At 39.2% G+C, this 16,722-nt stretch overlaps 1 protein-coding gene across 1 annotated transcript in view; it reads left to right on the top strand.

The window, feature by feature from the left end:
* Positions 1-4,873: 4,873 nt before the first annotated feature.
* The window catches only part of LOC139721337 (argininosuccinate synthase-like), a 34,774-nt gene continuing 22,925 nt past the window's right edge, over positions 4,874-16,722 (top strand). Inside the window, exons 1-2 of the mRNA XM_071632656.1 lie at positions 4,874-5,008; positions 7,712-7,780. Of these exons, the coding sequence (XP_071488757.1) occupies positions 4,874-5,008; positions 7,712-7,780 (204 nt within the window). The remainder of the gene's footprint in view (positions 5,009-7,711; positions 7,781-16,722) is intronic.

The following is a 16,722-nucleotide window of genomic DNA, read 5'->3' as shown; positions in this document are numbered from 1 at the left end:
AAAAAAAATGAAATATTGTAGTACCCCGAATGCCATGAAATAAAGATATCATCAAGGTGGATGATACATACAGAGCTTGGTATAAATGTTAGAACATAACAGAAACCTTCGTTACATCTGAAAAATAAATGAAAGGTAATGTACTGTACCTAACTTCATTCAAGTTGGAATCTGCATTATATGAGTAGTATGATCCACGTATAGTTTATTGAAAAGCCATATTTAAAACTCGTGTACACACGTGGTAATAAATCTATGAATGAGAAAAGATACCCAAGTAAAGCTCATTTAGTTTTTATGTAATTTAAAAAGTTTTGTAAGGTGTCACGTGTAGGAAATAAATAGAGAGAGGGATTGTGTGTTTGTTTGTGTGTATGTGTGTGTTTGCGTGTGTGTGAGGGAGAGAGAGAAAGAAAGCGAAAGAAAGGGTGGAAAAGAGAGTGAAAGAGAGTATTACCAGCACAGAATTATTTTCTTTACAAGAATGACACATTCACAAAGCAATAGAGCAAACTGATTACATTTCATATTCGAAAACAACATAGCACGAGATACAGTAATGCTCCGAGGAAGAGAGTGAATCTTGAAAATTATGATTCGAAATAATGTGCAGAAAGACCGATGCAATGAGCTGAGAGCAATGATCAATGTGTAATATAATGAAGAACAACTCAATAATAATGCCTTTCTGCGAATGGATGAGAGATTTAGAAGGGGGAAAGAAAAAAAAAAGTATCAAACAAAATCTTGATACCCAATTCATATCACTAGTATACAAAGGAGCATCGCTAATGCGCGCGCTCGATTATGTGCGCGCGCGGCTATGAGAAATGATGAAGATAACCTAACGCGCAGCGCGTGCGCGCCGATGGTGTCACTTCGTGAAAAATGAAATCCGCACCATGCGCGAAGAATCGAAGCGGCACGGCCGACGGTGCCGGTTCGTGAAAATATTGGAAGCGTTGTTTACGTGTTTTTGTGTTTTCACGAACCGGCACGACGGACTTTGCCCGATATTTCAACGAAACTTTTGTTTTTCACGATGAACCAAGAACATGAAACACACGAACAACTCCTAATCTGTCGTGCAGTGTGATATTTAGGTAACTGGACGTGAAATATAGGCGCAATCATGGATTTTGCAAAGGCAAAAACTTCAAACGCGATTATCTCGAAACTTACTTTCGCGGCTCCGGGGCCGGCTGTGCCGGTTCGTGAAAACACCAGCGATATATAGACCTAAAAATTTAGAAGATTCAACTTGAATTAAACAATCATTACTCACTTTTATATCACCTGGCAAATGAAAATTACTGAATAACATATAATTAGTTTTGTTTACATTGAGAGAAAACTTGGGTTGTTGGGTTTCGATGTGAAAATAAGATATTGGAATCATCGGCAAAAAGAAGGAAGGACAAAATATAAGATTAATTTTTGAAATCATTCATGTAAAGAATAAACAAAAGCGGACCCAAAAGAGATCCTTGAGGGATCCCCAAGAAAGTGTCTTCAAACTAAAACTAAAACCGTTAATATTATACAAACTGTTTCCTATTGGTTAGATAGCTCCTGAACCAGTCCAAGGCCTTTCCACGTTTTCCGTAGTGCGATAGTTTATATAACAAAATATCGTGATCGATAGTGTCAAATTTTAGGCCCTGAACAGGTCGAGGAATGTACCAACTGTATATGATAAATCGTCAATACTAGTAGCGTGGACGACTTTTATTTGTCAATAAAAGCAAGCAGAGCGTGAGTAGTAGAGTGTTGTTGTTTTTTCTAAATCCAAATTGAGAGTCACAAAGAATATTGCATTCATCTAAAAACTTAATTACGCGAGAATATATCAAATGTTCAAGAATCTTGGAAATTGTGGTCAAATGAGAAATTGGACGATAATTGTTTAATCTTGTTTGTTACCTTGTTTATAAAGTGGAACCACTTAAGCAGTTTTCATTTGACGAGGCACTGTACCAGTGAGAAGGGACAAATTCAATATGATAAGTTAAAGGAGACAAAATTTCGGGTATAATTTTTTTTTTTCAGTAAAACATTCGTAATGCCATCATGTCAAGCACTCTTTTCCTTTTTTTTTCCTTTTAATTTGTGAACTACGTCCTTCAGCTCATATTCTTGGATGGGAGTAAAGAACACAGATTGGGGATTTGGATTAGTTAGGAAATAATGAAATTCTTTATCTGTTGCTGGCTGGATATCAATACGAGCAAAACTGGGGCATAGATCTTTTTGGTTTGAAAGAAGAAGATAAAAAAGAACAAGTTTAGGGACTCTGATCGAGGCTCCATCCCCCCTTCGGAGGTGGGGTGGGTAATCTAACAAATTAAGATCATATCATCATAAAGATACTTTCTGCCAAATTTGCTGAAAATCCGGCGAGACGTTTATGTATTGCTGCACTAAGTCCCGGCTTCACAAGGCCCTCCTTGTGCTTTCACTTATCGAACATACCCGTTGGAACCCTAAATCACAAGAAATTATGTAGGTACGTACATGATATATATATATATATATATATATATATATATATATATATATATATATATATATATATATATATATATATATATAAATAAACCAGGTAGGGCCCCTACACGAAATATAGAGAATATTCCATTTTCTTGTCAGCAAACGTATAAAACATAATGTTGTTCCTGGTTGAATAACTTCAAAATAATGACCAGTCAGATATATAAGCATTTGAGACTGAAGCATAATTGCGTTTGATCTGAAAAAAAAAAACAACCACCCAACAACAGCAAGTGTCATGATGCCAAATTTGCTTAAAGGACAAGTTCACCTGTATAGACATGTGGGTTGAGTGAATGCAGCAATATTAGTAGAACACATCAGTGAGAGTTTGAGCAAAATCGGACAATCCGTTAAAAAGTTATGAATTTTTGAAGTTTCTGCTCAGACACGGCTGGATGAAAAGACTACTATAGCTTGTGATGTCACATGAGTACAACGATATAAAGAAAGAATAAAGAAAATTCAACATATTTCCATTTTTCTCGCATAACAAAAGAACACTCGACTTCTCTCTTTCAGAAGGCAGGGGGAATAATATTACCCTTAACATACGTCAGTAGCAAGTCGAAGAAATGTGCACTTTATTCAAAAAGTAAAGTTTTGTGAAATTCTCTTTTTATTTTCCTTATATAGTTGTACGCATGTGACATCATACACTGTAGTAGTCTTCTCTTCCAGCAGTGACTGCGCAGATACTTAAAATATTCATAACTTTTGAACGGATTGTCCAATTTTCCTCAAACTTTCACTGATGCATTCCACTAATATTGCTGCATTCTCTCAATCCTTATGTATATGAAGGTGGACTTGTCCTTTAATCTTCTTTGTTACCTGGCACAGAGGCAACGGATTCATACAAGCGAAACGCAGCTCCTTTCTCACGGTTTTCACCGACATTATGATTGGTGCAGTTGTTGAAATATGAAAATTTCATCTGAAACTATTTTTTCAGTTCATCAAAGTTTCTGTCGGAGAAGAATGTGGTTTTCTGTAGATGAAAATATCGCGTAATTACGATCGAAAGTCTCTACAAACTTGTCGTTTCGCAGCAAAGCTTGCTGCACATCGCCACGAAAACCTAAACAACCTCATATGCCTGCATAATAATTGTAGGACCGAGGTGCGTATAGCGTAGCTATGTCAAAGGTATAGTCTCCTTCTTCTAGACGCCGAATCGCTACAACTGATTTATGTGTCGAGATAAAGTGGCCGTTGGGGGCGGTCTTCAATATCCCGTCGCTCGTTGCATATGGAAAATGGAAAAACGAATATCGAACCGATATCCTGTTTTCCATTTCCTATTTTTTGAAATATTAAGAAAATAGGATTTTGAGTCATTTTTCGATATTTTATCATAATGAAACACGGAAAACAGGATTTCAGAGCAAATTCATTATCCTGTGTTTCATTTTCAGTTGAAAATAGGATATTGATATTTCATTCATTTTCCCGTTGAAATAGCCGACGGGCGACGGGATTTCCACGCAACATTCCATTTTTCGTCACCAGTTGTCGACCGGTCACTGAATGGTACTTTAATACCCTGATTTAAATGGTTCCTGCACCCCAGACTCGACTGCCGACGTGTCGACAGACCGTTGTGACTAGCTCGCAGCTGCCCTGGAGGCACACTCGTACTCATTGTCGTCCACCGGCAACCAACCTTTGAGTCTCGTGCTGTATTAGGGATTGAACGCCGCGCGCTTCACATTCACTACACAGTAGTACTGGTATTCGAATTCTGGAGGTCAGGGCTTAGGGAGGTGGAAGAGAGAAGCGGAGCGAGATCACTGATCACTAACGCAACGGGTTAGACAGGACGTGGGTAGAGGTAAGTTCCCGTTCCCTCTTCATAAGGTAAGCTGATGTTTTGTCGAGGCCAATTGCCAATAGTTATAATAGTAGCAGTACAGTAGCGTAAAATCTAGACAGAAAGATCCGTCTGTCCGGAGGAGTCTTTTATATTTTTACGTTATAATCGCTCTCCTCCGTATATAAGGAGGGGATCCGTGAAGCCAGGCTTGGCCTGCGCCTGGGGCTAGTCTAGCCTAGTCACTGGGCTTGTCGTCTTACTCTTTGACTAATATAGTAATAAAGTGCCCATCGATCGTCAACAATCGGGCTACCCAGGATAGCCAACATGTATGCATTCTCACCGTCAAAGGACTAAAACACTCGTTAAAGATCAAGTGTGAAAATAATTCAGGCTATTTGTCAAGTCTCTCTATTTAAAGTCAAGTTCTCTCTTCTTCCTTGACCTTCCTTTAGTCCTTGGCAGTAAAAATTTGTGTGTATGAATATCAACCTTTCACCCAGAAAGATGGCTGAATCACCAAGCAAGAAGGCCAAGGGTAATGAGAAGGAGAGAGTTGTTCTGGCATACAGTGGTGGTCTCGACACCTCCTGTATACTTCTCTGGCTGATTGAGCAGGGCTATGATGTCATAGCATACACGGTATGTGTTGTAGTAATATTCCCGGATTTCACTTTCACGAGAGCCATGTTTGTGGATTTAATGCAAGGTAGTAAGCAAATAATCGACTGCGAGGGTGATGGTACAATCTAACAATAATAACATCGCCAAGGTGATCCGCGAGGTGTCTATAATAATCATAGGCCAAGCTGAAGGCGAGGGCTGGTACTTTGGACACCTCAAGAATCACCGAGGCAATTTTAAATTGTTTGTTGTATTCATTGCCAGAGAAAGACGATATGATTTGCTTGAGTTTCTATATCCCACATCAATTTACAAACTTAAGATTTGACAAAAATGTATTTCATCAACCACGCAGATTTTCATTTTATAACATTGATTGACGTGCTGAATGTTGCAGCACAATTGGTTGTAGTGTACAACCACGGTCCGCGGCATGGCGGCCGTCGAATGAACAAGACTCGCCATAGATCTAAGACGATAATATACAAATGATGCATGTGCATGTTTCACAATTGTAAATACCCTCGAGTGCGCTACATCTCCACTAACGCCACGAAATAATCCTGTGCATCATTTGTTTTATAAAATGGGTCGAAAACTAACAGCATTTTTCATGTACCTTTGTGGGTCAATACCAGTCAGCTACATGTAGCACTCGCTAAAGAGTCAAGATGTCCGAAGAAGTTCGTCCCAAACATTTACGCACGTCGCACTCGGAAATCCCGCACATATAAGTACTGTACGTATAAGAGTATATGTACGCCACACATGTTATGCACACAAGAAAGGCCAGCCGGCAGCCCGAACTAGAAGTTGTTTACAGGATTGACAGCGCGCATGTAGTAGCGCGCGACGCACATGTAACAACTGATTGAGTGCGCACTGCTAGTGTAAACATTGTGATGTCAGGCCGTGCATGTTAGTGAGAAATTAATGCACGCACACGTGACTCATTTCAGCGCTTCCAATTGGCTACATTCTTGAACCCATTTTATAATAAGCGATACTGATGTATAGATAATTGTGCGATGTGCACAGATGTGCCACTAGAACTTGACAGCTACTCATGTGGCCAATAGATGTGAGCGATACCTTTGGCTTTATCGATTCCAGTTGTGGGTATGCAAAAAGTGCTAATGAAAAAGACTCATATATGTGATAGTACTGCAGCGTGGATGTTGGGATAAAAACATCTCTCGGTCACACATTCCAAATTCAATAATCCCATCATTGGTCAAACAAACTTGTGTATGGGATATAATTGCATACTGTATACGCTATAATTTTCGCGTACATAAATTTTCGCGAATTGCCGATGTCACACATTTTCGCAAGTGGTTAAATTCGCGATTGGGGGACCAGAGAAAATATGAAGTGGCAAAGAAAGTGTGAATTTTCAACTTACTAGCATATAAGAATGATACTAGTTATACACTGCATGGAAAAGACTTGCCAAACTCTGCGAACTAGTAAGTTAGAATTCAACATTTTTGAAGTGGAAAGTCTATTGCGCTAGATTTCTGACGAGTGGTCCCCTTGCGATAATGGATTGGCTCTCTACAGTATTCGTAAGTAGACGTGGACGTGCGTAAACAAGCTTAGCCAGTATGGTCTGTTCGGTAAGCCGTGACATGGTATTCTAGTACTGAAATGTTCGTATCATCAAGGCAAGGGATTCATTTTGGAAGGTAATATTTTCGCGTGTTGTTAATTTCGCGAATAGCTCCCGACTCGCGAAATTCGCAAAAATAAAACCCCCGCGAAATATATAGCGTATACAGTATATAGTGCTAAAAGCATCAAAAAGACCAAGGGATAAACAGATCATTTGCAAGCTTTCTTGACAGTCATCCATATAGTGTAGATCAGCCTAGTAGATGACATTGGTACCGAATCTAAAATAAAACCATCTGACTCATCTGTTAAAATTTTGGTTTCTCTCGAGCTGCCCCATACATTTTTTTTCATTCTTTTTGAGGTGCCATATGAGAAATATAAATTCATAGTGTCTGTATATCTCATGAATGCAAGGTGAGGTTGTTGACTTGTACCTGTAAGTGCCACGAAAATACATCAAGCTCTTTGATGGTCCATTCTGCACCAAATGTGTTGTTATTTACCTCGAAGCTCACCCAAACGCAGTTTTACTTACCAGGTACCCCTGTCCGTAGGGTAAGTGTGTAGAGTAGTGTGCATAGGAGTTTCCTGCCTTGTCAAACATTGTTCTTGCAGCATCAGCTGAATTAAATCAAAGGAGTCTAGTGTTGACTAGGTAGTATTAGAGAGCAAAGTTTTGCTCTTCAGCTGACAGTAAACAATCTTGACTTGGATATAAAGATAGAGACTAAAGAACGAAGACTTTAGTCAAGTACTTGTGTAAATATAATTCTTTTGCTGTAATCATTTCAGTTTGGAAGTAATCAGGAGTTGGTAAGCTTTGTTTATAAATAGTACTTAAAATTAGTCAAACAGTGACAGGAAATGACAGTCTATTGTACACTGTATGATTGACTTTTGTGCTGGACCAATTATAGTGAACTTTGCATGCTGTAATCATGTGGATGAATGTATTTTGTTTGTGATGTTGTTTTTCAAATATTGTACTCTTGTGATGGTTTGGTGGTGTGCAAAATTTACAAAAATTTCCACACTGCGAAATAGTTTAGACTTACTGGTAAATGGTATAAAGCAATGAAGCAGAGTCATGTGTGTGTCTTACAGGCTGATGTTGGACAGGGAGATGACTTTGAGAAGATCCGAGCAAAGGCTATGCAGTGTGGAGCCATCAAGGTAAGCTACTCTACATACCCTCTTAAAGATGGCAGGTGCCATAACAAGAACCCTAAACGTATAACCAAAACAGGTTACTTTTGAGAAATAGCAAGAAGTACATTCTGCTGGAACCTTTCTTGTTTGTTTGTTCGTTTGTTTTTGGTTTTCGGTTTTGTGCAAGAATATCCTAAACTTGGAAACTATTTTGTTGCAAAACTACAATTGTTAAAAACTAACATGTTCATCACGGTTGTTCCAGAGCAGCTGTAAAATGAGGAAAGCCTTTTAAGTAGAATAGAAATTAGTTTGACAAGCATCTTTAATTTTGATTTCATTGCCCATTCTGGCAAACACATCGAGTGGATGAGATATGTTTTTGGTTGGTTGCAGGTTGAAGTCATTATTACTAGTGGGATAAAATGAGTCTGAATAAACCACATTATCTCTAATCAGAAATAATTTTCATCACTACAGTTCTGTTGAACATCTGGTCACATTGCAGAGAAACATGATTAGCCGAAATCTTTTCTTACTCCGAACATGGTACCCTAGAGGTAACCTCATACCCCTTTTACACTAGTCTTTCGGGTGCACACCTGAGAGATTTGATGGGATCAAATGGGAAACACCTGTTTGAAATGTCTTTCACTCAAGCAAGTGAGCTTCCACTTGGTTTTTCTCATGCCCGCTCTTGTGCAGTGCAAGTGCAAGCTATGGCGCATGCGCAAACTGCCCGCAAGACGTTGTTAGTATGCTGACCTTCGCTTTTCACCTTAGAGTTTCACTGCAATGCCTTTCATGCTATACCTTCACCCAAGAATTCTTTGGGACTCCGGCAAATTAACCAGGAACGGTTCAGGGATGAGATCTTTGAGAAGTCACCCAGCATTGTACCCTGTGATGCCTTCCATGCTATACTGTAAACGTCAATATTTTCGCGCGATTAATTTTTCGCGCTGAGCGGCTCGAAAACGTATTCGCGGGTTCTTAAATTCGCGCTCCGCAGCAGGTTACTTTACTGTAGTACACATTCACTGCTTTCATCCAAAGCCTCTGCTACATAGCTTGCTATGCCAGCGTACGACAGGCGACGTAGCGAGCGGCTCGACTGCGAGTACAAGCACTCAAATACGTAGTACAGCTGTGACTCTAGTACCGTAGTCACGGGGGACTGTAGCATCGATGCGTGCGGTGCACACATGCATGCTACAGTACACAGCAATCTAGGGTATCGTCTCTTCGCACAGTACTAGTAGCGTAAACATGCCTGTACATTGTACTACGTAGCAGTATCATCGATGAAGCGCACACAATTCATCCCGTTCAAAATGTGCGTAGAAAATTGTGAAGATATATTCGCGCGTTTTTGAATTCGCGCTAGCCGAGCGTAGCGCGAAATCCGCGAAAATTAATGCACCGCGAAAATTTCCACGTTTACAGTAGTGTTAACCGAGAGTTCTCACAATATCTTGCCAGGTGAAATTTGCTAAGCATGTCAAAGGGGCAGAAGTCAAGTGGGTAGGAGGTTTCTCATACGTGGTGCATGATTTTGTGATGATGTGGCTTCTGCTGATTAGCATATGATTTGAGAAAAAACAGTTCCCTTCCCAATTTCTTTTGCTTGACTGAGTACTATATATGTGACCCTGCACCACAAAACAAAAAGTCGCCAGACATGGATTTTTAGTTAAGAGCATATTGTAAAAGAGCAGAGATCAAGCTTTAAAATGATGAATAACTCAAATCAAATGGACTCTATTAACCTATAAATATTGGAAAGAAAGCACACAGTCCAGAAAAGTGTGAACTGAGAAAAGAGGCTCTGAAGCACAGGGTCTATTCAAGGATTTAATCTTCACCAAGCCGTGCTACCTGTGCAATGAATGGGACAAAAAACTGGTTTGAAACCACCGGTTTAACCACAATGAAGGGATTATTAGATTAAGCTGAAATTGGGCATGTTCTATTAACACATTCTGTCCATAATAAAAGCCAACTTTGAAAGCAGTAGTATCATCCTTTCTAAAGTTATTAGAGTTGAAAGTGAAGAGTGTGTACAGGGTTTTTTAAGAAATGAAAGGGGGATTCTAAAGACACACCTAATCACACTATTCTAAAAACGTGTTCAAGATTAACTGCTAAAAAAACACACTTTCCTGTTCTTTTTTATGATCTCAAACTTCAGCATAATGTAGAAGAAGACTTTCTCTTTCAGAAAATATATCAAGTCAAGATTGACCAAATTGACCCTTTTTACCTATTTTTAGTCCTCACACAAATTCAGTGCATGCAACTTTTTGTTCGTTTTGTGGTGCACGGTCACATAATGTATTGAAACCATTACAGCATACTAATGTATTTATCCTAGATGCACTACTGTGTTCTTGCTGTCTTACAGATATTTACATGTGTGTCATTTACACTGATCATACAGTGTTGTACACATGTACTTTGGAATAGCAGAATATACATTCAGATGGAAAATAACTCATCATATACACCTATTCACTTCAGCAGGTCCAACAGTGAATAAAAATTCATGAAGGTGGTTTAAACCTTGTGTAAATGTAGACTGTGGTACAAATTTAGACAATAATCTAAAACAAGCGTGAAATAGGTGTACCTTTGACATGCATGTATCACTACGCGTTTGTTACTGGACATCTGTTGGCATACACAATCTGTCAACCGTATTTATGCAGAAATTTGCATAAAATAAATCATGGTTAAAATTTGTACCACCTTTGTGAATTCAAGCCAATGGGGCTTGTTTGTAAATTCATCTCAGAGTATAAACCTAAGCAACCATGCCAAAGATACATATTATGTATGTAATTTGCAAAAGCTCAGGCAACATTTACATCAAATCTCATCATGAAATCTCCTCTTTGAGTCTAATGCCAGGCTGACACTTGCACGATTCTGTGGCACGCATTGGCACGACTTGAGTCGTGCCAGTGCGCAAACTAGTCGTAAACTGGCGTGAAGTGTGCGTAGACCCGTCGTGACCTGCGTGCCATGTCCGGACGAGAATTTTGAATTGTTCAAAATTTTGGTCACGACTTGCCACGACAAAATCGTGGCCAAAAGTCGTGCAAGTGTCAGCCTGGCTTTACAGACAGACAGGAGTTTAATGTGCATGGGCATGCATAATCCTATATGTAAAGGTGACCCGAATATTGAAGGTTTTTAGAGACAACAGGAGTTGATACCAGTGATTCTGATCTCAGTCTGGGTGTGGAATAATCTAGATTTAGTCCCGAGTCATATCATTTGTAACAGACAATGGCTCTGGGCAGAGTGCAATCAAAGAGCACAAGGTTTGGATTGTGTTTCGGGTTTTGTTTGTCATTTTATTTTCCTTTATTTTCAGTTGATCATGCATGCTAGTGGCTCTCTCTTCCAAACAACAGCCAGTGGAAGCATGATTATTAAGTTATGATACCGGGTCGTGTTAATTAAAGGAATTGACCTTAAAATGGCCAGCCCTCCCAGGGGGGACAACATGCCTACCGTAGATAATATCGTAACCTGGGGCAGATAGTAGTACTACAGTTGTACAATTTTGACATCATTGCTCCATACAGTGAAATCAAATGGCAGGATAAGCACAGATTTCCATGTCCAGAAATGCGAGAGAAAGAAGGGGGGGGGGAACAGAGTTGGAAAAAGGGGAGGGGAATGAACAAATGAAAGAGAGGGAGAGAACAAGAGAAATTTAAGGACATTTGTGGTATGAAGTGCCAAGTACAAGTACAGCAATATTTATTTTCTTGATAATATTTAAAGTGTTTGCCTGAGATATCTTAATAGTTCAGAGATTTGAGCCAGTATGGACGGTGATGACTGTGTCATGGTTTCTGTTTATACAGCAGAGCTTGCTGTCTGAAAGATGACAGTGAGGATTTATTTTGCAAATGTCAGCACTCTACAGTCAGTGCCACTCTATGCTGCATTCTGCATCTTTTGTTTTTTCCCTCTCTCTCTATTAGAGCTACTGTTTAGGTATTTTTGTCTAATCTACATTATAAACTGATTGGAATAGACAGGAAATGTCATGTGATTCAAAGTTAATCTTTAAATCGATTCACTGCAATACAAAAGGTCAGTTACCCTGTAGATTCTACTGTGGTCCTGACTGTTCTGTTAAGATGGTGTCTAAAACCCAAGGGTATTTGACAAGCCGGTTCTAGATACCGAGGTAGCTTGGGCAAATTTTAGTGGTTACAATAATTGGGGGTATACCATATATGTAAAATGTCATAGTCACATTGCCATTCAGCAACATTCAAGTCCAGAATGCAAAATTATTATTCTGCATAAAAATGTCCACTGGTTCCATTTTTACGAAAACTTTACTTATGCTGGGAGTGTTACAAATCCCAAAAGCTCACAAGAATGAGAAAAAAAGGTTATTTTAGAAATGATAAAATCTGAAAGTTAAGATTTTTCAAAAAAAAAAAAGAAAAAAAGAAGAAGAAGAGGGAATCAAAAAGAAAAGTTTAGTGTGTTGAGTATGTCTTACAAAATGAAGTTTAGGAGATGTAAATTAGATAGTACATTAGTCAGTATGTACAGGGAAATACTGTAATTTTGCTACTTCCTGAAGTTTTGTTGAAAACGTCATATTCATTGTACAGAGTTGTATGTAAGTTCTTTTGTCTTTGCCTTCAAGATCAGCCATGTTGTCAGTTACACTTCATTGTCTTCCAAAACCTTGGATGATCTAGCTTCTTTAAATATAGAATTGTACCCGCATTGACGTGGTGTGATGTTGAGTATTAATGAGCCCCATAGATACATTTATGCTGTGACACATAACACATTCTTTGTTACTCAGAGATTAGGGCCAAGTATGTGTTTTCCTCACCACATTCAAACCAACACAAAATGTGAAAAATGGCTGAGTGAACCTGTGATTTAGTATTTTTTAAAACCTTAATGTTGAATGCTTTAATTAAAGCCATTCTCCCCCCCCCCCCCCCCCCCCATTCCACAATTTGTTTACTGGTATTGATTGTCATCTTATGTCATCAAGATTGTTAAATATTAGAGTAAACTGCGTCGATGACCAAGTTTTTTTGAATATAAATATACATATTATATTTACGAAATATATTCTATGACAGTTGTCTTCTTGTAAGTAGAGGTTGAAATGCTTAATTTCTTAAGTGTCATGCAACTCATCTGTACTTTGAAGATGGTTTCCATTTTAATATTTGGCTGGCTCAATACCAATTTACCCAAGAAAATGGCATTGAAGACTGAAAATAGCAAGGGGCAGAAGAGAAATCCTCGAGATACAATAACAGGAGCTGGAGGAGAGAGAGGGAGAACCTCTCCAGGCTAGTCCCCTCCCCCTCCCCCCCCCCCCCCCATTAATGCTTAGAGGGCAATAGCTGTATGACAGATGCCGTCTGTACATAAATCCAACCACTAATCAAACACTCTGGTGTACTTTTCTGTCCTGTGCATCTGCACCAGCTCATTTCCTCTATTTTGTGGGTGTCGGTTGCTCTGTAGATTACCCCATACCAGGGAGGTTCTTTAGCACCTCCCTGCCCATACTTCTGGGCAAGAATTTTAATCAGGCACCTGGTCAGACACCGAACTGCTGGCGGTATTTTATGTCCATGTAGTCTCAAATTAGAGACCTAGATTTCGGTGGTGTCAGGGATCTGGTAGAGGATGGATGGCATCGGTGCATCCCTGTTCAAAAGCTCAGAAAATTTACTGAACATTTTAGTGGTTACTTTTGATGAGAATGTTGATGGAAATGGTGAATGCAAAATATTATATTTTTTTGTAAAGAAACAGTAAGACTCTTGTACTTAAAATAATGACAATAATGATAATAATAAGGTCTTATTTACCCAGGGTAGCCTCTTCAGTGTTGCCACTGCTCTACCAGAGGGCCCTGCCATTATTATTACCCTTTCGTTGCCAGGTACCCATTTATACACCTGGGTCGAGAGGGACATTGTGTGTAAAAACATCTTTTCCAAGGACGTAAGCACTGGGCAGGATTCGAACTCACGGTCCTCCGTTCGGGAGTCGGGAGTCATATCCACCATGCCACAGAGCCCCCGTATTATGTAACGTATTCATGAATGTAATCTTGTTTGTTTCTCTGAAATCTGTAGTCATATTCGTGGTGTCTGTTCATGTATATCCATTCTGGTATTCCAGTCAGGATGCCACTTTGCAGTGGACCTCAAATTGCCAAATCCTCCCTCAACAATACGTCAGCCTCATGTTGGATATAGATCCAGTGTATCAATAGACTATCATATTTTGACAATGGGTTACAATTACTAAAGTTGGTGTTAATATTTGCAGGTTGAAATGACTTGCGTGTTGTGTCAATCACAGCTAATCGTCATCTGCCTGGCATAGACGTGTGTAATTTCATGAGCGCATCCTTGCCTAGGGATGATGCTCACTCTGCCTGGCAACTCTGTGATGATGCGCATCACTAGGATACGGGATAATCGCTAAACCGCACTACAATATGCAGTGGTACACATACCTTGGATAAAGAGGAGTGATGTGGATTTAGGCATAAGTGCAGTCAGAGTGGAGGGAACCGTATCATAGAGTGCTCTTTTTTTCTCTCGTGGGGAGGGGGTTCTGCAATCCTCTATACCATGATAACTCCACCTCTCATTGAAACAAATGATGAACATCCACACTATATGGCCTGAATTCACAAAGGTGGTTTAAACTAGATAAACTTTAGACCATGGTACAAGTTTAGATCATGGTCTAAAATAAGCATGAATTTGGCGTACCTTTGACATGCGCATATCAATGCACGTTTGCTACTGGACATCTGTTGGCATACGCAATCTGTCAATTGTATTTACGCAGAGTTTGCATAAACCATGGTTTAAACCATGGTTTCAATTGTACCACCTTCGTGAAATCAGGGCTATGGGTTTGATGGGGAAAGTCCATGATGGGAAAAGTCGTGCAGCATGCGGGACTTTCTTGATGCGGGGACCCAGTATGAATGTGGGGTATGTGTAAGGCAGGTATCGGCACTGACAGAAAAACAATTTCATGTGCAATGCAGATTGTGACGTGGCAGGGTGATACACACCTGTACTATCATGAAAAGGGCATTCAGTGTAACATTTCCAAAATATTATGTCCTGCCAAATGGAAAGTATTCTACTCTTGTTTTTAGTTTACTGGGGCAAAGTGAATTTAAGGTGCACAGCCTGGGAAAACAACATTTTAGATGTAGATGTAACTCCACTCTGCGCTCAGTGAGGTCATGAATGTCTACCAAATGCTGCAATGAAATACTGATATCTACTTGAGTTGAAAGCTTTTCAGTATTTAATAAGTAAGTTATTGTCCTTTGTTGAAATACTTCTTCAATGAAATCTTGCTATCATTCACTTCAACTCTTATTTTCTAAAGTATATTTTACTCAGGTATATGGTCCATGTACTTTGTATTGAAAGAAAATGGGAAGTAGAGATTTTGAAGAGATTAAACCACCCCCCTCCAAGAAAAAACAGAGAGAGAGAGAGAAGAGAATGATGCAATGGTCCGCATTGAAAGACTGTGGTCTGACAGCTACGTGTCTGCCTTCTTTAATTTCAGACGTTCTTTAGATTTAACTGGAGTATTTACACAGCATTTGAGGTTGATTGTACTTTTTTTTCTCACTCTGCCAGTTCAAGTCAGAATGTCTTAATGTGAGCAGCGCAGAATTCTTTGTCTGTTGTTAACCAAGAAGGAAGACTGCTATACAATATTATTTTTCTGTGCAGTGTTTAGAAGGATTTTATCTTTTTCTTTAATAATGGTGAAGAAGAAAAGTGTAAATGATCGCCATATTTTTTTTTTCTTTCAAGACATACATAAAGCTTGAATGTAGTCAGATATGAGCTTGATTTTTGTGATGGGGAAAAACAAAAGCAGAGTTTCTGAAGGCAAGACTATAGGCTGATTGCTGCCTTTCAAGAGTGCTGCCCGTATTGAATGGAGAGGACAGTCTATGTAAACAGACGGCGAAGCATTAGACATAATGATGCTGGGTACTGAGGAGTAGTGAATTTGATGGTACACTTTACGTATTGTGAGACTCTGTGTTTGTTGTAATCTTTTATTTCTCAGCTTCTGTCAAACTTGATGTTTCTTTTTTAGTGATGGCCATTACACACACACAAATGTACATGTACTTCTCATCTAACTCATCTATTTGCAGTCGTGTGGAATGATTACTTCTACACTGGTCCTCTTGAAGGGGAGTATGTGTTATTACAGCAGATAGCTTGAGACCTTTCCCTAAAGTGGCTGGTTGAAAATTGGGGAGGCCATAATGACTGTCAAGTTTCATTTCTGCTCCATTGATTAATGATTCTACCTCACTGACATCCACAAGTGCGTAAGTGTTGTTCATTTAATGCTATACATACGGTACAATGTAAACTCTATCTGGTCAAAGCCCCAAGGGATCATCCCATCATGTACCTGTATATTAACCCATTGAGGACGAGTCCCTGAGTAAACTTGGGCAAGGGTCTATGGGAAATGTGTGTTGTAGCAAGATCAGCCCATCCTTACTGATTCTTTCAAATCTCGGGATGAATGATATCTTCCCTTGAATACATAGCAGCCCATCATCAAACTCTTGAATAGCTTTTTCCTGAAGGGGAGATTTCAGTTTTTGAACTTCAATAATGGTGTGTTACAGCTGTAGTTGTTGCTATGTCAGACAGTTTTAAGGCTGACTTTCTTACATTTCAAGAAGAACCTTTCTTATGAGGATGCACATAAAATTTGAATTAATGTTTTGACAGTGAACAGCCGCAACTGTCTGCTCAACTACATTCATGCTGAATTTACCTCTTCAAACACAGTTGTTGTTGTTTTTTAATTCTTTTTCTCGAGATTGAGAATATGGTTACAAGTATAAAACAAAATATGGCTGCCTATCAGGTTGA

Source organism: Diadema antillarum, unplaced genomic scaffold (genome assembly GCF_040938485.1).
Source record: "Diadema antillarum isolate AM-2024a unplaced genomic scaffold, OU_Dant_1.0 scf00000141, whole genome shotgun sequence".
NCBI lineage: Eukaryota > Metazoa > Echinodermata > Echinoidea > Diadematoida > Diadematidae > Diadema > Diadema antillarum.
The sequence above is the reverse complement of the archived record's forward strand: the minus strand, read 5'-3'. Positions and strand labels throughout refer to the sequence as shown.